The following is a 24,842-nucleotide window of genomic DNA, read 5'->3' on the forward strand; positions in this document are numbered from 1 at the left end:
TCAACTGGTGTGCGCCACTGCCAGAAATGTTAATACAGTCCATATCTTGAGTACATTTCTGTCATAGTTTACATCACTTAAGTGGCATAAATTTTGATGAATCTACCAGGTGGGCTTTGCCATGCCACATCCCACCACAACTCTGACCAGGTTGACAAAGCTAGCATGCGAACTCCCAAATTTTAACATTTCAGAGTGTTTTACAGTACAATTTTGAGATGAATACCTTGATGAATAGGGCATATTTTGTATACACATTAACGTGTAGAAAGAAAGTAAAATCGAAAACTGAATAGTTAAAGTAAATTACGCAGGGACACATTGTGAGTACAGTTTTTATTAATAGTTTCTTTTTGATCAATTTAATTTCAAACGTCACAAAATTCATAGATTCAAATTAATACATTTTACTTATGTTTTGTAATAACATCTTTCTGTTTTGCATTGAAAATCACATATAGCCGTCACATGTAATGTCTCATATTCACAATAGACACAGTAAACAATATTATCAGAGAACATATAGTATTACCTGTAGACATGGCATAGAATGTATTGATTTTTTTTACATATACATGAAATCATATAATCTATAAGTTTTTGTAATAAATTGGTGTTTCACCAAAACAAGTCCCTTTAAACTACCAATAACCCAAGAATGCTGGGAAACTGCATGTAAAGGCATCCACTGAATGGCAACTTGGTTTTTATTGGGAGCTTTAATGAAACATGCCACATATGAGCAAATGAGGAGGCTTTAACTTCTCCAGATAGTAGTGGTGAGGATTCTTATTAGCATTATTGGGACATCTCATCTACGGTGGCCTAAATTAAAGGGGGTTTGTTCTGAATTCCCTTAACATATGTTACACAAATTTCTATAGTTATGCTGGTGAGACTTTGCTTCCACCTCCTTCAGATACTGATGTGACATCTGTACGGCCGCTGACTGAGCTTGAGTCATCGTCTCCACCAAATGGATCGCGACCACAACATAAAAGTTTCATTAAGCAAGTTCGAAACTAAAACATAAATAGAAAACATGACATGATAACAATATCTAAAACTAAGACACAACAGCAGAAAGTGCTACCACAGATAAAAAAAACACACTATAATGAATGCATGTTGTAAATGGTCTTCCTTCGGTGGGCCTATTGAGTTTTGGATAATTCACTGCTCAAAAAAATTAAGAAAATTTCCCTTTCACCACATCTATGTATGGCGCTGTGGGAGGTGCCTTCCCACAAGCTGCTATACATGTACAGCATGACAATCGCATTGGCTCACTCCAGGCACGGGCGTGATCAAAAGCGGCTGTCAGCGCTATATGAGAGCTCACACCCTACAGCAATACCCACGATCGGTGCTAACCCCAATCGCGGGTGTTTAACGCCTTTGATGCCGCTAACAATAATGACCCAACTGCTTTGTGCTGATGGTCTCCATGGTCACCGTGGGCTGAAAGATGGCCGCGGAGTTACCCAGGTATGGTGACCTGTAAGTTCCTGCTTAGAACAGGAGCTGACATGATTCCTCCCTGTGTGCCAGATACTGCTCTAATACCCTACAATGCAAAAGCATTGCAGAGTATCAAATCAGGGCGCGAAAACTTGACGTCCCATCCTGTGACAAGGTAGAAAAAAGGTAAACAAAAAACTTTTTAACAATTGTAAAAAATATTAAAAAATGAATAAATCACTAAATAAACAAAAAATGAAAACAACCTGACCTATAAAACTGTCCCACTAGTTAACCCCTGCAGTGAAAACCATATAAAAAAAAGTGGCAAAAAACTATGCTTTTTTATCATACTAACAAATAAAAAGTGGAAGAAAATATGCCGGATGAAGGTAATGGACATCGGTGACATAGTGGTGTGACTGTGGGACGGTTTCCCACAGTTCATATAAGACTCCCCTGAAGAATTTACTGCTATAGGAAACACGTTGAGAGCAGTGCACCTCACACCATATTCTGAGCATAACATGCTGGAAGTGGGTCCATATTAAAGGCCCCGTCACACACAGCGAGATCGCTGATGCGTCACAAAATCAGCGATCTCGCTGTGTATGGAACGCATCAGCGACCGGCCCCCCCGCCGGGTATCACTGATCGTGCAGGAACGTCCTGGGCCATTTTTTGATCGCTGGTCTCCCGCTGGCCAGCATGCATCCACCTTTGGCACTTCTGTATCAATGAGAATCCGCTTATTTTACCGAGTCCATGTCTACCAGAAGCACGAGCTGGGCACAATGTACGCACACTACAATGAATGCACTACAATGGCAGATGTGCAATTTTCAATCAGCAACATTCACCGCTGCTTATTTCTGGAAAACACCAATGGAGTCAGAGTCGTCGTTGCCCCTGTAGATACAGTGGCAGGCACCCTTGGTCAAAATTATGAACAATTGAACAAGTTGAAGATAAAATGATATCTAAAAGGCCTGCGGTTAAAGATGACCCATTTCCTTTGTATTTTAGGCAAAAAATATATATATATTTTCATATTTTACATTTTAAAAATTACAAAAAGGAAAATGCGCCAATGCAAAAGTATTGGCCCCCTTTGTAATTCGTATGCCCGAATAACTTTATCCAAGGTTTCAGACCTTAATTAGCCTGTTATGGTTTTGTCTTGTTCGCTATTATCATTAGGAAAGGCCAAGTGATGCAAATTTCCCAACTTTATAAAAACCCAGCCTCCTCTAACCTTGTGCCAAAAGACAGCAACCATGAATTCTTCTAAGCAGCTGCCTAGCATTTTGAAAATGAAAATGGTGTAGGCTCGCAAAGCAGGAGAAGGCTATAAAAAGATAGCAAAGCCTTTTCAAGTTGCCCTTTCCTGAGTTCGAAATGTAATTAAGAAATCACAGTTAACAGGAACAATGGAGGTCAAGATAAGGTCTGGAAGACCAAGCAAAATTTCAGAGAGCTGCTAATAGGATTACTTGAGAGGCAAACCAGAACCCCATGCTTGACTGCAAAAGACCTTCAGAAAGATGTAGTAGAGTCTGGAGTTGTGGGGTTACATTGATCTACTGTTCAGAAACACCTGCATAAAAATGGCATTCATGGAAGAGTCATCAGAAGAAAACTTCTCCTGTGTCCTCCCTATAAAATTCAGCGTCAGAAGTATGCAAAAGAACAGCTAAACAAGCCTAAAGCATTTTGGAAACACATCCTGTGGACCGTTGAGGTTAACATAGAACTCTTTGGCCAAAATAATCAAGGGCAGTGGCTCAATGGTTAGCACTGCAGCCTTGCAGCACTGGAGTCCTGGGTTCAAATCCCACCACGGACAACATCTGCAAGGAGTTTTTATGTTCTCTCCGTGTTTGTGAGGGGACAGCGATGATAATGTGTGCAAAAACTAAATCGCTGCAGAATATGTTGGCACTATATAAATAGATTATTATAGGTATGTGTGCACAGAATTTCAACAAATTCTTGATGCAAGCATAATACATCTGTAAAAAAAGCTGAAGTTGAAAAAAGGATTGCTTCTACAAATGGATAATGAACTAAACACAAGTGAAAATCCACAATAGACTACCTCAAATGGTGCAAGCTGAAGGTTTTACAATGGCCCTCACAAGTCACATGATCTGAAAATCATTGAAAATCTGTGGCCAGACCTCAAAATAGCAGTGCATACAAGACGGCGCAGAAATCTCATAGAAGTGGAAGAATTTTCCAAGGAGGAATGGATGAAAGTCCCTCAAGCAAGAACTGATAGACTGTTGTCTGGTTACAAAAAGTTTTTATACGTTCTGATAGATTCAAAAGGGGGTGCTACTAGATACTAACCATGCAGGGTGCCTAAACTTTTACATCGAACCATTTTCCTTTTATAATTTTTAAAATGGGAAAGATGAATATATATGAATATATATATACATATACAGTATATATATATTTTTTGCCTAAAATACAAAGTAAATGTGTAATCTGTAATTTTAGGCCTTTTAGAGAACATCTTCAACTTCCTTAACTGTTCCCAATAACAGTGATTTTGACGAGGGGTTCCCGAACATTTTCACGAAACTGTGAATTCCCAGAGGGGTGTAATTTCCAAAATAGGGTCACTTGGGCCAGGGGGGGGGGATTCTGCTCTTATCTCATGGTGTCCTGGAGGATCTTCTCACAGACCTGGATTAGGTCATCAGTGAACTTCTGGACAGTTTGTGGTACTCCTTCGCAACTTGAATGCATAGATATGTAATGTCTCAAAGGTTCCCAATTGGACTCAGGTCTGGAAAATTTTAGAAACAGTCAATGGCATCAATACCTTTGTCATCCAGGAACTGCTTACAAACTCTAGCAACATAAGGCCATGAATTGTCTTGCAAGTAGAGGTAACCCACGGTCCAGAGTACTAGCATAGCGTCTGATAAAGGCTCTGAGGAGCTCATTGTTATACATAGTACCTAACAGCAGTCATGGGACTATTGGATGTCACTTTAATGATTATGCAACCCTATAAGCATATTATATACTTCCCCAAAACAGTAATGATGGATCATGTTGCAAGCAGGACAATGCCGACTATGGCATCTATAGACGCTTTCAAATCTGTCTTGTGGTCAGTGTGATCTTGAAGAGAACAGAGTGCTTATTGGTATATGTCCCCCATTCTGCTGCTGTTCTTTAATGTATAGAACAAAATAAACCATTACACTAACCAAAGGTGCACATAGATGTCATGGGGCTACATAAAAGTAGTATAATGCACCTCCCATAGTCCTCCATATGATATACTGCACAGCTCATAGTCATCCATATAGTATAATGCACAGCCCATAGTTATCCATAAAATATAATGCACCCCACAGTCATCCATAAAGTATAATGCACCTCCATATTCATCCATAAAGTATAATGCACCCCCATAGTCATCCATAAAGTATAATGCACCTCCATAGTCATCCATAAAATATAATGCACCCCATAGTCATCCATAAACTATAATGCACCCCATAGCCGTCCATAAAATATAATATACCTCATAGTCATCCATAAAGTATAATGCACCTCCATTGTCATCCATAAGGTATAATGCACCCCATAGTCATCGACAAAGTATAATTCACCTCCATAGCCATCCATAAAGTATATTACACCCCATAAGTTAAGCATAAACTATAAGGCACCCCATAGTCATCCATAAAGTATAATGCAACCCATAGACACCACTAAAGTATAATGCAACCCCCAAGTCATCAATAAAGTATAATGCACCCCGATAGTCATCCATAAAGTATAATGCACCCCATAGTTATCCATAAAGTATAATGCACCCCATAGTCATCCATAAAGTATAATGCATCCCCCAAGTCTTCCGTAAAGTATAATGCACCCGATAGTCATCCATAAAGTATAATGCACCCCATAGTTATCCATAAAGTATAATGCATCCCCCAAGTCATCCGTAAAGTATAATGCACCCCATAGTCACCCATAAAGTATAATGCACCCCATAGTTATCCATAAAGTATAATGCATCCCCCAAGTAATCCGTAAAGTATAATGCACCCCATAGTCACCCATAAAGTATAATGCACCCCATAGTCGTCCATAAAATATAATGTACTGCACTCCATGGTCATTCATGTACTAGTATGGCCACTGATTTAAATAATAAAAATAAATACTCACCTTTCCTTCGCTCTACTGCCGCACACATCCTCTTTTGAAACTAGCAGCTGACTTCGGCATGTGATGGAAGTGTGTAAACTCACTGTCATGCGCTGACTTGATGTGTCTATGTGCCGCAATACACTTCAACTGGATGTGTGTCCGAGGTTGCACATCCAGTTGAAGTTTATACTGGCGTTGGCCCCTGAATTGCTGGGCCCGGTCGCAGCAGTACAGTTGTTAAGCCAATGACTGCATGCTACTGGTAGTGACAAAAAAAAGTAAAATGTAAAACTAGAGAAGTATTAGACGGGATGATGAAAGATTAATTGTGTTTGACCACCCCCTGTAAAACCTTTCCCTCTTTTTGGGTTGTCTTGATGTTCCTCTCCAGTGCTCTCTTGTCACTTTCATTTTCAATAAAGCAGGTAAAGTTGCCTGGACAGATCTGTCAATAACCTATAGCAGTGCAGGGAGAACATTTTAAAACTATGTTTAACCCCTTCAATGACCTTTAATGTACATGTACATCATAAGTCATGTCTCTGCCTTTGATGTGGGCTCATATGCTGAGCCTGCATTTCTCCTGGCAGATGGTGTCTGATTTAATTAGCCATCATATGCTTTTGACAGCCACAGGTGGCGTGGAATGCCACCCATGGCTGTTAACCTATTAAATGCTGCTATTAATCTCTGACAGCAGCATTTATCAAGCACACTGGCAGGGAGCAAATCTTTCCACATGCCCATAACATGATCTCAAAGTGCCAGTGGGTTGCCCATGCTTGTCATGACGATCTTCCTGTGAGGCCAGTTTCACACGTCCAGATAATTCCGGTACCGGTAAACACAGTACCGGAGCTATCCATGTCCGTGTGTCCATGTGGACACGTGGTACCTCCATGTGGCACACGTGTGGCAACCGTGTGACGCTTGTGTGCCGCATCAGGACCACATGGGCGGTCGCCGGGAAGAAGTGCTACAGTAAGCGCTGTTCCGGCGGCTGGTGCTGAACACCGCTGTCATTCTTCTCTCCTGCTTTGCTTGCAACAGCGAGTAGGAGAGCAGAATGAATGAAAACAGGACATGGGGTCCCCCTCTATTTGTGAACCAACCAGACGAAACTTACAGCTGGGTGCTGCAGCCCTCAGCTGTCAGCTTCATCAAGGTTGGTTCTCAAGAATAGAGGGGTCCCCACGCTGTTTTTTTAATTATTTAAATAAATAATTTAAAAAACGGCATGGGGTCCCCACATATTTTTGACAACCAACCTGACTAAAGCTGACAGCTGAGGGCTGATATTCTCAGGCTGGTAAGGGGCCATTGATCTTGGCCCCCCCAGCCTAAAAACAGCAGCCCCCAGCTGCCCAGAAAAGGCACATCTATACATCACCGCTCATCACTGAGTCTGCGCTCTGCTTCCATTCATTCTACTGTAGTTTACAGTCGGGAGTGGCTGTGTTCGCAGTGCTCCACCTGTAAACTTATTAACCCCCCAAGAAGGATTTACGCTGTGGGATGTGACTGAGCGCCGGACAAGTAATTTATATTGTTGTTTTGTTATTTTCACCTTTTTTACAGGAGATTGATGGCGTCGCAATGGAATTAGTAGTGTAATAAAGATTTTAAAACTGTGTGTAGTGTATTCTTTCATTAAAATACTTTGCTCTTATTGTGTGTGCTTTTATTTAACCCTTTAATTACTATAGGATTAGTAATGGATAGATGTCTTATTGACACCTCTCCATTACTAATCTGGGCTTAATTTCATCTTACAATAGAAAAGTGGCATTAACCCCTTATTACCTCTACAGGGCAAGTGGGAAGAACCAGGCAAAGTTCCATCTAATAGATGCGCCTTTACTGGACAGCTGGGGGCTGCTGTTTTTAGGCTGTGGGGGGCCAAGATCAATGGCTCCTTACAAGTCTGAGAATATCAGCTGTCAGCTTTAGTCAGGTTGGTTGTCAAAAATAGGGAGGATCCCACCCGTTTTTTAAAAATGATTTATTTAAATAATTTAAAAAAACAGCGTGGGGACCCCTCTATTCTTGAAAACTAACCTTGATGAAGCTGACAGCAGAGGGCTGCAGCCCCCAGCTGTAAGTTTCGTCTGGTTGGTTCACAAACAGAGGGGGACCCCACGTTGGGTTTTCATTCATTCTTTTTCTCCTGCTTGCTGCTGCCGGCAGAGCAGGAGAGAATGACAGCTGCGTTCAGCACCAGCCGCAGGGGAACAGTAGTGCTTCTTCGGTGGCTGTCCATGACCACGGAGGACAGTGTGAACTGTTCTCCGTGTGCATGAGTGCAGCACGTGTTGTGGGCCGTGTGTCCATGTTAAAACGGACATGTCAGCATATTTTTCACATGGACACACGGTCCGTGAAAACACGCTGACATGTGCATAGACTCGAGTACTTGAGAAAACTGTCACTACATGTACTGGAGACACTGATGTGTGAAAGAGGCCTGAAATCCAGAGTTTAGCTGGCGTTCATAGGAGATCATGATTTTAGACAAATATAGAAATGCTGATACACTGCTATGTCTGGTATAAGCGATCAGATGATCGCAGCTTCAAGTCCCCTAAGGGGACTAACAAATACAATAAAGAAAAGTTTTTAAAAACCTGAAAACAAAAGTTCAAATATTCCCCTTTTTGCCCCATTAAACACAAAACAATTAAAAACTATACACATATTTGGTACTGCTGTGTTCATAAAATTCCAATGTATGAAAATATAAAATACATTAATCTGATCAGTAAACGAGAAAAAAAAATCAAAACGCCAGAATAACGTTTGTTTGGCCGATGAAATGTTGCAATTAAATGCAATAAAAGGCGATCAAATCATTGTATGTACCCCAAAGTGGTATCAGTAAAAACATCAGCTCAGGGCGCAAAAAATTAAGCCCTCACACAGCTCCATATCCTAAAAACTGAAAAAGTTACGAGTCTCGGAAAATTAAGACAAAACCAAAATATTTTTTTTCTAAGAAGTTTCTGATTTTTTTTACACTACTTAAATAAAAAAAACTTGGCAGAAAAAAAAGTTATGATATTTTGAAAAAAGGGAGGAAAAGATGAAAAAAACCCTAAAAAATTCACGGAGTTGAAGGTGTTAAATAAATTATACCTGGCTCCAATCACACAGCAAGGTTCTGATTTATGCTGTCCAGGTTTTGGGCAACCTGAAAAGACCAACATCATGTTCTATTTAAATTTATTTGATAAGGAGTTATGCTGTGATTCCTAGGTGTTAAATTATTATTTTATCAGTGTACTGTTTGTGGGGTAACCTTTTTCATATATACTAATCCCTGTTATACAGTTACATGCCCAAGGGCATTCGAATAGCTTTAGCTGCCTAAAGCCCCCTTTACATTTAGTGATGCACCAGCGATCCCGACCACGATATGACCGAGTCAGGATCGCTGGTGCATCGCTAAATAGTCGCTAGTGAGCTGCCAAACAGGCAGATCTCACAACGATGCAGCGACGCAGCAGCGGTCGTTACTTACCTTTCAGACGCGGCGATGATGACATCCTCCTGCCAGCGTCCACAAAACGGACGGGGACGATCTCGCGTGTTCAGCGATAGCCAGCGGGGGAGCCGGTCGGAGGTAAGTATCACATGTAGCGATATCGCTAGCAATATCACTGCTGCGTCACAAAATCGGTGACGCTTTAGCGATATTGCTAACGATATCGCTATGTGTAGATCTCCCTTTAGTGAGTACTGTATTATGGAGCCTTGTGTTCAAGAGTCGTAATCTACTAACCTATTGTAAAGCTAGTTTTACTTTTTGCTGTCATTTACACAGTGGTGAAAAAACATAGTAAAGGTCCTGTTACACTTAGCGACGCACCAGCGATCCCGACAACGATACGACCTGGTAAGGATTGCTGGTGTGTCTCTAAATGGTCACTAGTGAGCTGTCAAACAGGCAGATCTCTTCAGCGACGCAGCAACGATCCAGCAATCCCTGTAGCAACCTCGCCGGTGTTGGTACCTTATCACACAGCAGCTTCTCAGACGATTCCCGCCTGTGTCCCTGAGTTCAGCATCGCCAACAAGGTTGCTCGTCGGTGTCAAACACAGAGATGTGCGCTGGCCAGCGGGACACCGCTGATGAAATAATGGCCCAGGACATTCGAGCACGATCAGAGATATCCAGCGGGGGGGGGGCGGTTGCCGCTGCGTGTCACATGTAGCAAGATCGCTGGCGAGGTCGCTGTTGCGTCACAAAATCGGTGACACTTCAGCGATCTCGCTATGTGAGAAAGGGGCTGAAGGGATGGCTCCTCTAGGCACTGTTTGGCATTCTGGTATTTTGTATTGATTGTTTCCCTGTATGCTAGTAATAAATGGAATTATAGGCACTAAATGTCACTAAAAAGTATTTTACAAAATACGGTATTATGTCAAGCTATTATTGTACTTTGTGGATACTGTTATCTGGGCAATGTATGATGCAGAATGGATGAAACCTCACTTTTGATTTTGACATTATGTGGTAATATGGCAGTATATCTACAGTTGTGTGAAAAAGTGTTTGCCTCCTTCCTTATTTTCTGTTCTTTTGCATGTTTTTCAGACTTAAATGTTTCAGATGACCAAACAAATTTAAATATTAGACAAAGATAATACAAGTAAACAAAAAATGCCGTTTTTAAATGAAGGTCTTTATTATTAAGGGAAAAAGAAATCCAAAACCTACAGGGCCCTGTGTGAAAAAGTGATTGCCTACCCCCTTAAAACGTAAATTAACTGTGGTTTATCACATCTTTGGGAAACTGAGTTTAAACTCCCTAGCCAGGCTTGATTACTGCCATACCTGTTCTCAATTGAGAACTTCACTTAAATAGGTTCTGCCTGACAAAGAGAAGCAGACTAAAAGATCCTCAAAAGCTAGACATCATGCCGCGATCCAAAGTAATTCAGGAACAAATATTAAACAAAGTTATTGAGATCTATCAGTCTGGAAATGGTCATAAAGCCATTTCTAAAGCTTTGGGATGTCAGCAAACCACAGTGAGAGCCATTATCTACAAATGGTGAAAACATGGAACAGTGGTGAACCCTCCCAGGAGTGGCCGGCAGACCAAAATTACCCAAAGACTCTTCCAAGAGGTCAGAAAAGACTTCACAACAACATTCAAAGAACTTTAGGCCTCACTTGCCTCAGTTAAGGTCAGTGTTCATGACTCTACAATAAGAAAGAGCGTGGGCAAAAATGACCTGCATGGCAGAGCTGCAAAGTGAAAACAAATGCTGAGCAATAAGAACATAAAGTCTTATCTCATTTTTACTAGAAAACATCTTGATGATCCCCAAAACTCTTGGGATAACACTTTATGGACGGTCGAGACAAAAGTTTAACTTTTTGGAAGTAGCACAGCATTTCAGAAAAGAAACATCATACCAACAGTAAAATATTGTGGTGGTAGTGTGATGGTCTAGGGCTGTTTTGCTGCTTCAGGACCTGGAAGACTTGCTGTGGTAAATGGAATCACAAATTCTGCTGTCTACCAAAAAAATCCTGAAGGAGAATATCCGGACATCTGTTCATGGCCTCAATCTGAAACACACTTGGTTTATGCAGCAGGATAATGATCCAAAACACCCAGGATGTCTATCTCTGAATGGCTTAAGAAAAGCAAAGTTAAGACTTTGGAGTGGCCTAGTCAAAGTCTTGACCTTAATCCGATTGAGATGCTCTGGCATGACCTTAAAAAGGCAGTTCATGCTCAGAAACCCTCCAATGTGGCTGAATTATAACAATTCTGCAAAGATGAGTGGGCCAAAATTCCTCCAAAGCACTGCAAAAGACTCATTTCCAGTTAATCCAAATGCTTGGATAAGTGTGGCCCAACCAGTTATTAGGTTTACACGGCAATCACTTTTTCACACAGGACCCTGTAGGTTTGGATTTCTTTTTCCCTTAATTATAAAGACCTTCATTTAAAAACTGTGTTTTGTGTTTACTTGTGTTAGCTTTGTCTAATATTTAAATTTGTTTGGTCATCAGAAACATTTAAGTGTGACAAATATGCAAAAGAATAAAAAATCAGGACAGGGCAAACACTTTTTCACACAACTGTAGGTAGAAAAATCATCTTTACTAAGTGTAAATTATATGTCACTCTCAACTCTCAGAAGCTCAAGATATTTGGAATTGTGGCAATTAGGTTTGCAATGAGCCTGTGAGACTGTGAACCCAGTATTATTATATATATCTACCTCACGTGAAGCTAGGTCTTAAATGGAATAATTGAGTTGTTTTAGATACCCCGCTTTTAAAATGTTTGATGTGAGTCTGTATAATGCACATATATACAGTATATGAATGTACATATTGTACATGTACAGATGTAGCCAAGGTTAACCTGATAAATGCAAAATCACAGAAGGTTATCTCATTTACGATAGTTAAGGACAGAGGTGTCTGGAGAAGGAGAAAAGTGTGTGGTTAAGGAGGACAAAGGTGTCTAGAGAAGGACTGAAGAATCTGGATCTGACAGAGGTATCTGGAGAAGGAGATAAGTACCCCGTGAAGGATATAAGGTATCTGATAAACAGTAATATCTTTGTCATAAGTACCAATCAGACATTTCAAAAGAAAAGAAAGTCTTTACTTTGAAAAAAAAATGCATTTTATACCTAAAATGTTATACTTGTAAATTTTACTCAGAAAAATTTGAAGGAGGACAGGAGTGTCTGGAGTAACCAGAGGTGTCTGGAGGATGACAGAGGTGTCTGGAGAAGGACGGAAGTGTCTGAAGGAGGAAAAGAAGTCTGGAGGAGGACAGTCGAAATCTGGAGACGGACAGAAGTGCCTGTAGGAGGACAGAGGAGTTTGGAGGAAAGCAGAGGTGTCTGGAGAAGAACAGAAGTGTCGGGAGGATGCAGAGAAGTTTGGAGGAGGAGAGAGGTGGACACTGATCTAAGTAAGAAGAGTTCATAGGCTACTTGCTCTCTGGTACCTCAGAAAGAAACACCTCCTAATTCCACCAGTATCTGTGATTTATGAAATTCAATGCTAACAGACAATTGGAAACTGCTTTCATCAGACCCTTTCACTACTGGGCCCTTGTACAGCTGCACAGGTTGCACAAATAGTAAGTGCACCCATGAGTTTACTTACATAGCTAGGTGCACCTCTGATTTATAGGCAATACTCAGTTTACAATATACTTATAACTGGTGTGTACATTTATTTTAATGCAATGATCAGTTGTATAGATACTGACCTGTTTGTTCATGAAGACGTATATGACAGGGTTGTATACAGTGGCTGTTTTTGAGAAATAAGAAGGCATTGATGCCAAAGAAGGATCGATAACAATATCCTTATTTGTTGCCATCAACATAGCAAATATAGCATAGGGTAACCAGCAGATGAGAAAAGCCATAACCATGGCAACAACCATCCTAGACACCTCCCGCTCGGCTCGTTGAGTTGTCTCTGATTCTTTTTGCTGGGCTGCAACCTATTATAGAAGAACAAGCACTATAATTATCTCTGTAAGATTTCTGCCAACATATTGCATTAATATAACCGTAAAGATAAAATAAAATAAAAACTATTCCTAACACTATTAGTTATTAGGCCAAAATCCGGGACTGTTTTGTTGAAAATTGTTGCAGGTAATGATCAAGGATAAGATATGTGTAAAAGTAGTTAATCACAAAAATTGAAAATTAAAATCAATGTAGTGATTTTTTTTTGTGACAGGTCACACTGAGCATGTGTGGGTTCATGACATATGGCTTGGTGCCATATACTCATACATTGGTGTCATTACAATAGGTGGATCCATTAGTGTATAAGGTTATTTTGTGACCTTATTCTGTTCGTTACATTTGGAGTTATGTTTTTAAATGTCACTTTTCAAAATGCATTATGTTTATATGCACAGGTGACTAAATACATTTTTGCCACTGACAAAGGCTGTGGCTTAGTCAAAGGGAAATATATTCAAAATGATCTCCTGATGTAAATATTGTAGGAAAGCCAGGTAGGCGAAGGCTAAATCCTAGCACTAAAGATTATGTGCACCTGGATAGCTATGACTAGAAACAGGCCATATAGTCACCGGTCAGTCGGCTGGGGAAGCTGAACAGAGTGGATTGTGTTGGCTGTATGCATCAAACTGCAAGTATCACTGGTTGCAATGGATGATAGCTGTTTTTGTGATCAAACTGAGACTAGCTCAGCCATATCTGAATATCCAGGGTCTGTATTGTTTAGTTAGCGCCAGGAAAAGGGCTAGGGATGTTATGTTTATTGTTTTGTTTTCTCTATTGTACAACCAGTGGAAATAAACATTATTCTTTTTTTTTTAATCTAATATATAAAGCTCAAGTGTGTGTATGTATGTACTGTATGTGTGTATGTCCAGGATTGGCATCCGCACCATCGCAGCTACAGCCACAAAATTTGGCACAGTCACACGTCTGGACCCCGAGAGTGTCCTAGGCTATGTTGTGAGGCGAAATTTTAACCCCGCGTGTTCCAATTCACCAAACAATTTTTCCCCTATCTACATAATGGGGAAAAAGTGTGTGTGCATTAAGCCCCACCCTTCATTATGATGTCACAATTGTTGCCATGGCGACGCTGATTCACCATAGGTTGCAATGGTGATGGTTATGTCATAACGGTTGCCATGGTGATAATGATGTCATAATGGGTATATGGGCATGGGACTATGGGATGGAGGATGTGTGATGAGTATATGAGCACTGGACTATGGGATAGAGGATATGTATGACGGGTATATGGGCACGGGACTATGGGATGGAGGATATGTATGACGGGTATATGGGCATGGGACTGTGAGATGAAGGATGTGTGATGGGTATATGGACACTCGACTATGGGATGGCGAATATGTATGATGGGTATATGGGCATGGCACTATGGGATGGCGAATATGTATGATGGTATATGGGCATGGGACTATGGGATGGAGAATGTGTGATGGGTATATGGGCATGGGACTATGGGATGGAGGATGTGTGATAGGTATATGGGCACTCGACTATGGGATGGAGGATATGTATGATGGGTATATGGGCACGGGCCTATGGGATCGTGGATATGTATGATGGGTATATGGGCATGGGACTATGGGATGGAGGATAATTATAATTTGCTATAGCTAACCACAGTTAGTTACTATGCCCGGGCAGCGCCGGGCTCTTCAGCTAGTATATACAGTCATATGTTAAAGTTTGGGCACCCCTATTAATGTTAACCTTTTTTCTTTATAACAATTTTGGTTTTTGCAACATCTATTTCAGTTTCATATATCTAATAACTGATGGACTCAGTTATATTTCTGGATTCAAATGAGTTTTATTGTACTAACAGAAAATGTGCAATCTGCATTTAAACAAAATTTGACCAGTGCAAAAGTATGGGCACCCTTATTATTTTCTTGATTTGAACACTCCTAACTACTTTTTACTGACTTCCTGAAGCACTAAATTGGTTTTGTAACCTCATTGAGCTTTGAACTTCATAGCCAGGTGTATCAAATCATGAGAAAAGGTATTTAAGGTGGCCACTTGCAAGTAGTTCTCCTATTTGATTCTCCTATGAAGAGTGGCATCATGGGCTCCTCAAAACAACTCTCAAATGATCTGAAAACAAAGATTATTCAACATAGCTTTTCAGAGGAAGGATACAAAAAGTTGTCTCAGAGATTTAACCTGTCAGTTTCCACTGTGAGGAACATAGTAAGGAAATGGAAGAACACAGGTACAGTTCTTGTTAAGCCCAGAAGTGGCAGGCCAAGAAAAATATCAGAAAGGCAGAGAAGAAGAATGGTGAGAACAGTCAAGGACAATCCACAGACCACCTCCAAAGACCTGCAGCATCATCTTGCTGCAGATGGTGTCACTGTGCATCGGTCAACAATACAGCGCACTTTGCACAAGGAGAAGCTGCATGGGAGAGTGATGCGAAAGAAGCCGTTTCTGCAAGCACGCCACAAACAGAGTCGCCTGAGGTATGCAAAAGCACATTTGGACAAGCCAGTTACATTTTGGAAGAAGGTCCTGTGGACTGATGAAACAAAGATTGAGTTGTTTGGTCATACAAAAAGGCGTTATGCATGGAGGCTAAAAAACACAGCATTCCAAGAAAATCACTTGCTACCCACAGTCAAATTTGGTGGAGGTTCCATCATGCTTTGGGGCTGTGTGGCCAATTCCAGCACCGGGAATCTTGTTAAAGTTGAGGTTCGCATGGATTCAACTCAGTATCAGCAGATTCTTGACAATAATGTGCAAGAATCAGTGACGAAGTTGAAGTTACGCAGGGGATGGATATTTCAGCAAGACAATGATCCAAAACACCGCTCTAAATCTACTCAGGCATTCATGCAGAGGAACAATTACAATGTTCTGGAATGGCCATCCCAGTCCCCAGACCTGAATATCATTGAACATCTGTGGTATGATTTGAAGCGGGCTGTCCATGCTCGGCGACCATCAAACTTAACTGAACTGGAATTGTTTTGTAAACAGGAATGGTCACAAATACCTTCATCCAGGATCCAGGAACTCATTAATAGCTACAGGAAGCGACTAGAGGCTGTTATTTTTGCAAAAGGAGGATCTACGAAATATTAATGTCATTTTTATGTTGAGGTGCCCATACTTTTGCACCGGTCAAATTTTGTTAAAATGCAGATTGCACATTTTCTGTTAGTACAATAAACCTCATTTGAATCCAGAAATATAACTGAGTCCATCAGTTATTAGATATATGAAACTGAAATAGCTGTTGCAAAAGCCAAAATTGTTATAAAGAAAAAAGGTTAACATTAATAGGGGTGCCCAAACTTTAACATATGACTGTATATAAAAACCCTGTGGCATCATGTTCCAAGTGGTTACCTGAGAGCGTGATCCCCTACAATACATATAAGATCACAAAAATGAAGTCATGTGAGAGAGGGAGGATTATGTCAGAAAAAAGGGCATGGATAGCAGAGAAAGGGATTAAGTTGCAGTTTTGCACCAGGGGCCATGAACCATTATTTATTGTATATAGCTGAATAGGAAAAGTGTGAGATTTATTGTGATAAGTGTTTTATCAGCTGTGCCAAGTCTACCAGCTTTATTTGAGGAGTACTGAGTGGAGAGCAGCAGACTGACACGACTCACGATGTCCCTCTATACTGCCCTCTTCAGGCAAGGTATACAGTCTATTGTGACAGTACTAATGTTCACAGAGTGGGAACTGAATGGGAGGAGACACAGATTTGATGTTCGAAAAAACTTTTTGAAGTTAGGGTGATAAATGAGTGGACCAGGCTTCACGAGAGGTGGTGAGTTCTCCTTCAATAGAAGTCTTCAAACAGAGGCTAGAAAGACATCTGTCTGGGATGAATTAGTGAATCCTGCTTTGAGCAGGGGGTTGGACCAGATGGCCCAAGAGGTCCCTTCCAACTCTACCATTCTATGATTCTATAAAGAGTTTTGTTTCTTGAATTCAGACAATTCATTTGAATAACAATTTGGTTAAAATACTCTATCAGGTTCCAATGGCACCAAATTGTGCTAAACAAGATATAGGTGTCATGATCCAGGTTGGATGATGACAGTTAAAAGCACATGTAACCTTTTTTTCCTTAAGCTTGTGCTTGTTTGGTTTTGCCCCCAGTGGCCAATAGGATTATTACACAGTGGTGTATTTTGTTCTAGTTTGCCCCCGGTGGTGGTTAACGTTATTACACGGGAATCACTAACAGGTGTGATTCCTCTGGCTTAACTATAAAGGTGTGTCATGTGCTCTCACTGGTGTTGGTGATAGTGTTCATTTCAACCATCCTTGGTGGAGGAAGGATCTAGAGAGAGGTCCTGGCAGCTCAGTCAGAGCCCTGGTGGGAAGGAGTCAGACGGGATTTCCTTGCAGCTCTGACAGAGCTTGGTGGCAGCTATTCAGGAGGAAAGCTGCATTCTGGTGGTGGACTCTGTTGCTGGGAGCAAGAGCAACAGAGCAAAGCTAAGTGGTGTTTCCCTGTTTTATTTTTCCCTGGTGTGTATTAGTGCAGCGGTGGGGCCAGTGCCTGCACCACCCAGCTCCCTAGCAAGGGATAGGTGTAGGGTGTGCTAGGGTAACAGGTATCCTGATCGGCGCCCGGTGCGGAACCGGCCTAAGGAACATTAGGAGAGTGAGGGACACTGACTCAGGGGAGAGCAGGAGGTCTCCATGTCCCTGTTCCCTATCGCAGGTCCCACCGTTGTAACTGTTTCCCCTTCCCCCGTGTCTTGCTGTTTTAGTTACCAGCCTGCGGACCGTGTCACACAGGACAGTTTCACGTGCCATGTCTTGTTGTTTCAGTTACCGGCCTGCTGGTCGCGTCACACAGGACGGGTCCACGTTACAATAGGATTCTATTCTGGACATCAGAGGCAGCAACTGACTACTATTATATGCTTTTTGGTACAGTAGTTTTTACTATTAGGTCTCATTCAGATATCCGTGTTTCGAGTACATGTTCTACGAGTATCCGTGATTTTTCATGGACAGAACATACCCTTTACAATCTGTGATGCTGTTCATATGATAAAATTTTATTTTACAGACCAAGTGTCCATGCAAAAATCATGGTTACATATCTGTTTTTTACCAGAATGAAAAGTAGAAATAGAAGTCTATGGGTCTGAGAAAACATGTACCACACACAGATGGCATCAATGTACAGTCTGTGTACTGTCTGAGATTAACGTGGCAAAGGATAGAAGAAGCTTTGTAATTTATTTATCCATCCATGGAAATCACTGATGAAACACTGATGGTAAGAACTGGCACACTGACCAAACACTGATGAAACTTGTACAATATTTATATACATGAACAAACACGGCCATCTCAATGAGGCCTTCGAATAAAATTGAAGCACTGAGATATATTCACTGTGTAAAAATTGTGGTATGCCCTGAATATCAGATTTTTTGCCATATGTAAGCATACCTTAAATCTAATATATAAAGCTCAATGTGGGTGTGTGTGTATTATGTGTTTGTGTATGTCCGGGATTGGCATCCGCACCATCGCAGCTACAGCCACAAAATTTGGCACAGTCACACGTCTGGACCCCGAGAGCATCATAGGCTATGTTGTGAGGTGAAATTTTAACCCCACACGTTCCAATTCACCAAACAATTTTGCCCCTATCTACATAATGGGGAAAAAAGTGAAAGGAAAAGTGTTGGAGGCAAATTGACACCTGCCAGATGTGAACAAGGGGGACTTAAAGAATGAGAGCGATGGCGCCAAAGAGTATATACCGTACAGTTGCTAAGGTGTGGTCCTGACGTGGGATACTCACCACACACAGGGATATGAACACACACACAAAATGCGCCACACACTACCACGTGCTTCAACACATATACCACCCTCAGCACACATTTCACCACACATACACCAACCTCGCCACATAAAAGTCGAAACACAAAAGTCGCCACTCAAAACTCGCCACGCTGTCCCAGAGCTGTTTAAAAGATGAAAAATGAGTTGTGATTGGTTGCTATCTGCAAAAGTTTTCTTTGTAGACAGTTGAGGTAACTGAGGCCTATTATTCTTCTTATTTCTATGGTGTTATCGTCTATTAGATACACGGCTCAGCAGACAGTATCACACAGAATAGGATTAGATACATGGCTCAGCAGTCAGTATCGCACAGGATAGGATTAGATACACGGCTCAGCAGTCAGTATCACACAGGATAGAATTAGATACACGGCTGAGCAGTCAGTAACACACATGATAGGATTAGGTACACGGCTCAGCAGTCAGTATCACACAGGATAGGGTTAGATACACGGCTCAGCAGACGGTATCACACAGGATAGGATTAGATACACTGCTCAGAAGTCAGTATCACACAGGATAGGATTAGATACACGGCTGAACAGTCAGTAACACAAGATAGGAATAGATACACAGCTCAGCAGAAAGTATCATACAGGAGAGGATACTTGGGTAATCGTTTAGTTAATTTGTGTTGCCATTCTGTAGTGTTGAATATATGATGTGAAATGTTTTTATGTGCAATATAATCATTATAATTTGTTAAAACTAACCACAGTTGGTTACTATGCCCAGGCAACGCCGGGCTCTTCAGCTAGTATATTCTAAATCAGTGTTCCCCAACTCCAGTCCTCAAGAGCCACTAACATATCTTGTTTTTAGGATTTCCTTACTCTTGCCCAGTTCATAGAATTATCACCTGGGCAATACTAAGATAATCCGGAAAATATTAGTGGCTCTTCTTGAGGACTTGAGTTGGGACACACTATCTTAAATGATGGTAACATATCAGTTAGAACAGGATAGACCCAATGTATATTCAAAATACATTTTATGGGTAATAAAGTTCTTTTCCCCCAAAAATAATGAAAGCAGACTTCCTTATTAGAAATGAGCGAGTCTGCTCGTTACTCTAGTTTTCTGAGCATGCTCAGGTGATCTCCGAGTATCTTAAGTGTGCTCGTAGATTATGTTGTGTCACCGCAGCTGCATGAAGGCGGCTGCTAGACAGCCTGAATACATATGGGGATTGCCTGTTTGTTAGGAAATCACCACATGTATTCATTCTGTCTAGCAGCTGCAAATCATGCAGCTGCAGAGACACAAACAAAATCTACGAGCACACCCAAGATACTTGGAGATCACCAGAGCATGCTTGGAAAACTCAAGTAACGAGCAGACTCGCTCATCACTATTCCTTATACATCTAGAGTAGACTGGCTAACATCAACGTTACATGACTTCACTGAATCAATGGAGGCTAAAGGGAAAAGCTTTATCTGGAATATCTGTAGAATAACAGATATTCCAGACTTATTAGTTAAGGTTATGTGAACATTAGCAAAATAGTTAGTAGAATTCATACTTACTGCTCTCAATGCAAACAGCAGGTTAGAATACGAGAATATGATGGTGGTAAGTGGCATTGCGAAACAAGTTCCAAACAAGGCCATTATATAGCTGTTGTTGTTAGTTCCCCCAGTGTACCAGTTCGGTCCACAAGATGTGCCCAAGCCTAAAACATGGCCGTAAGTACGTTAATATCAACAAAGCTAAACAAAATGTGACATATAGATTGAGGTTATGAAATAATTTGATTTCTTTACACAAAAATTCTAAAAAGCTGTTAAGCTGTTTGTCTCTTCCTAATCCCAATGTGTGTTGTTGACGCAATGATATTAATCAACTTATTCATTAGACAGCTAAATATTAGTACTAATAATCTGACTTTTATTGCTGTTGCTCAAAACTATGCTGTCATTATAATCTTATTGTTTTTTTTATTCTTTGATACCTAAATAATTTGTAAAAATGATCTATATTCAATATACAAACCTACCTTCTGTAACGTAGCTGCACCAGCCGAAAAGTGGTGGAGATGTCCACATAAAAGCCCAAATCCAAGTGAAGGCACATCCCATAATTGCATGTTTTTGCTGGAAACGGAAATCTCCCATGGGCTTACAAATGACTATGTACCTTTCAAAGGCTAATATCGCCAGTGACCATAGACCCACAATGCCTACAAATGCACAGAATATCATGTGTTTACGTAATACTGAGGTTTATTTGTAATGTTGCAACAAGAATAATGACAGTTATTGTATTTTAGCCTAAATTAGTTCAATTTTATCTAGGGCTAAAAACACTTTTGACATGGAAAAATGATTTTTACCTTGCAATATCCATTCTTGCAATTAATTTCTGACCCCTATATACAGAATTTGCAACCTGCTTTGAGTTTCAGACTTTCCTCTTTTTTGATGTGTCCCTCTCAGTAATACATTCTGGATGTCAGGTTTGATTGTTCTGAATTGTGATTGCTCATTAGCTCTCTTGTATCAGTATATTTATTTTTTTATTGCTCTTCATCCACTGCAGAGTTTGTGTTCTTTTTCTCATACAGATTCTGTGTGGCAAAAACTCTTCTCCCTACAGTGTGAGTGCCCTTCCATATCTACTCTCTGATACATTTCATCATATGAAAATCCTCTCCTCTCTGATTTAGGTGCTTTCGTTTTTATCAATATTCTTAGGCTGCTAAGCTTTCCTCTTCTTATTAGTATCTTTAACAATACACTACTAAGAGAAGGAAAGGGTAATGCAGTGAACTCTGACAGCAGCCAGAAGCAGTGTGCTATCCGATCTGCGACAGAAGCAGCAGTACTGCCAGCTATGCGTAGGAGTTGCATTTACTCTACAGCAGGAAAATAGTGGGCAATTATTACAAAAGAGTATTTTAAAAGTTGCTAAATTTCACAATAGCAAATGAATAATACATTTTACAAGTAAATGAATAATACATATAATACTAGTAATATAAAAATGATCAGATTCATAGCCTTTAATATAAGAAAGTTGTATTCAACAAATAGATCTGGATTTTATAAAGTGTTCACTGATTGTACAATTTCTCTGTAACAATTTTGGAAGATTTGAGTGGCTGTAAAAATGTCCTAAAATGTCTTAGATAAGAAAAATTTAGTAGGGAAATGTTTTTAGATGGCTTCCATCATTATTGATATGATCTATCAATATGATCCAACTATCCATCTGTCCCTAATGTCCGATAACTATCCTATAACATATCAAACCTCTGGTAATAGGCTTTGTTTTTGTCTAGCCCAGAAATGAGGTAAATATTAAGGTGCATGCGGAACTCATAAGAAACGTGGCTGTGCTGTGAGTGTGAGCTCTTAGGTCACTTTCACATGACTGTACAGTAGTCACAATTTTGTCCCAGTGTTTGTAATCCAACAACATGGAGTCTTTCATTAAACTATTATACTAATTCCCTGTGCATGCTGCACGCGAGGTTTATACATTCTGATGCTGAAAGACATCTATCAGTGCTAGTTGACAGAACTAATCTCACTAATGTGGCGCAGTGGCCTGCATTCATTTTATAACAATGATACAATTATGGCATTCCAGTCGTGACACTTATTATTGTGAGACCTGTAACACTAAATGTGTCACAGCAAACAAACCCAATGATGCAGCAGTAGCACAGCGCAATAACTGAGATGTACGCGATCATCGAATGTGTATTTTACATTTCATTACTGCCATATTTACTAAGCTTTAAATGTGAATTCTTGATGCACATTTTGATCATGTTCTGTGAGACTATTGACAAGGTGACCCCATTTAGATCCCTACATTAATTTATGTGGGTCCATTTGATTATTGCATTTGTGTCTTTATTTGCCTAGTTTTTTGTGTTTTTCACCTGTTTTTCACTTGGGCCTAATTCATCTTTTAATATGCACCTTTTTTTAAAAGTCATTTTATATGTTTTCTCCTGTTTATTTTTATTTTCCTGATTATTGATGAGCCTTGGGGTTTCTAGATTTTTTTCAGCTGATTCATCAATTGCGACTTTTTAAGAAGTTACTACATTTTTTCACAGATGTACCGTACTTCAGTTCTTCCGGAGCTATTTTACGAACACCAGAAATGGTTTTATAAATTGTGTGCCATTTAGCAAAACGTGAGATATTTTGCACTAAGAGCATCACAGAACAGGTTAGAGACAAAAATAAAGAGCACTTTTACATTTTGTATTTTTTTTTATGCTTTTTATGTTTTGTGCAAAATTCATAACCTACATTTTGATTAATATAGCACAAAAATGTTAGCAAGCACCACACAACAAAAAAAAAAAAATAAAAATGATTTTTAAAAAATCACAAATGATAAAAATGTCCTTAAAGTATGACACTGAGTTTTTTCTTTTTGCCTACTCATTAGATTCTGGAATTGGTTTTATTCTGCTGTAATTAATTTAGATGGTCACTAGCTCTAAAAGTGAGCCAAGAACTTTACATTTAAAGAATTATATTAGATTTAATAGAATTCAATTGAAATTAATCCAAACATTCAATGTCTGCATATATCTTATACCATATTTATAGATAGGTTGACAACTGGATGTGATGCGTTCTTACACAGTTCATACATTTCTATAAGGAACATCAATGGTGCATCACAGTGTCATGAGGAAAGATGCTCCAGAATTGGTATTTCTTAAGGAATACAAGTATTTACTAAAGCAGACATTTCAGTACTCTCAGGAGAGGTGAAGGGTCCTTTTTATTGACTAAATTTAACAGAGTTCATTTCAAGAATTAATGCAAAATAAAATGTAAATAAAAAAATTATGTTAGAGTATAGTCACACACAACAAGCAGACTTCATTTGAACATGATTTGCAGATTCACATGTATGTGATGGGTTACCAATTTCAAGTTCAGTTCTAAATCTGCTGTGTATGAACATTCCCTTGAAATGTTGAATTTCTAAACTCATCAAATAAAAAGTGATTATTAATTCTTACAATACTATTCATCCTTAGCTTCAAATGGAATGTCATCTTACCTGTTAAAGATACCATGAATCCTTCAAATTCACACATTGCTTTGCCCATTGTAAAGTACCCAAAAATATTGTTGTAGAAGCTAATACTGCTCCCAAAAATAGTCACAAGCAAGTCAGCTACAGCCAGGTTGACAAGTATATAGTTCAATGGAGACCTTAACTTCTTGAATTTAAGGGAGACTACAATAACCATGCCATTGACAAAGAAAGCTAAGACCACCACCAAACCCATAAGTGAAGCAATTATTAAGTAGGTGCTACGGGGAGCAAGGTGAGGCCACTGAGGTCCTTCGAATGGTCCTTGTGACTGCAGAGCCGACATGTTTGCTGAGCGCATTGTATAGTAGAATCTATGCAACGAATACGTTTCATGCAATCGAAAGAGTAAAATCTGCACACGTCTGCATGCAAAAACCCTCTTTATAAAGTCCAAGAGATTTAATGCTCCAAAGAGGATCTTTTTCTTAAAGCAGTGTAAGCTTATGCTGGTGTATTGGTAATCCACTCTCTTTTTCTTTACTTAAACAGATCAACTAGAAGAAACACAAGGTGACCTGCATTGAAGAGACATAACCTAATTAGCAAAGTAAGAACATAGAATCATGTTTCTTTTCTTAACAGGATTGCGGTACACAAGAGGATTTGGCATAAATAGGTATGGTTTCTTACTCTCCTGTTCTTTGCATTGGTGGGTGTTCTCTGTGCTGTATAAGAGCAGATTGGATATAATAGTTTTCTTTTATTTATTTTACTCATTTATATAGCA

The 24,842-nt window shown here is 39.9% G+C and overlaps 1 protein-coding gene across 1 annotated transcript; it reads right to left on the reverse strand.

The window, feature by feature from the left end:
- Nucleotides 1-333: 333 nt before the first annotated feature.
- LOC141088379 (pinopsin-like) lies at nucleotides 334-24,476 on the reverse strand. The gene is made up of 5 exons (XM_073574397.1): nucleotides 24,077-24,476; nucleotides 21,036-21,218; nucleotides 20,566-20,711; nucleotides 12,894-13,133; nucleotides 334-1,022 (listed from the first exon to the last, which is right to left on the reverse strand). Exons 1-5 carry the CDS (start codon nucleotides 24,411-24,413, stop codon nucleotides 885-887), a joined length of 1,044 nt encoding a protein of 347 aa, XP_073430498.1. The 5' UTR covers nucleotides 24,414-24,476; the 3' UTR covers nucleotides 334-884.
- Nucleotides 24,477-24,842: the final 366 nt, after the last annotated feature.

Source organism: Dendrobates tinctorius, unplaced genomic scaffold (genome assembly GCF_039654945.1).
Source record: "Dendrobates tinctorius isolate UK_male_01 unplaced genomic scaffold, ASM3965494v1 ptg000007l, whole genome shotgun sequence".
In the NCBI taxonomy this organism is placed as follows: domain Eukaryota; kingdom Metazoa; phylum Chordata; class Amphibia; order Anura; family Dendrobatidae; genus Dendrobates; species Dendrobates tinctorius.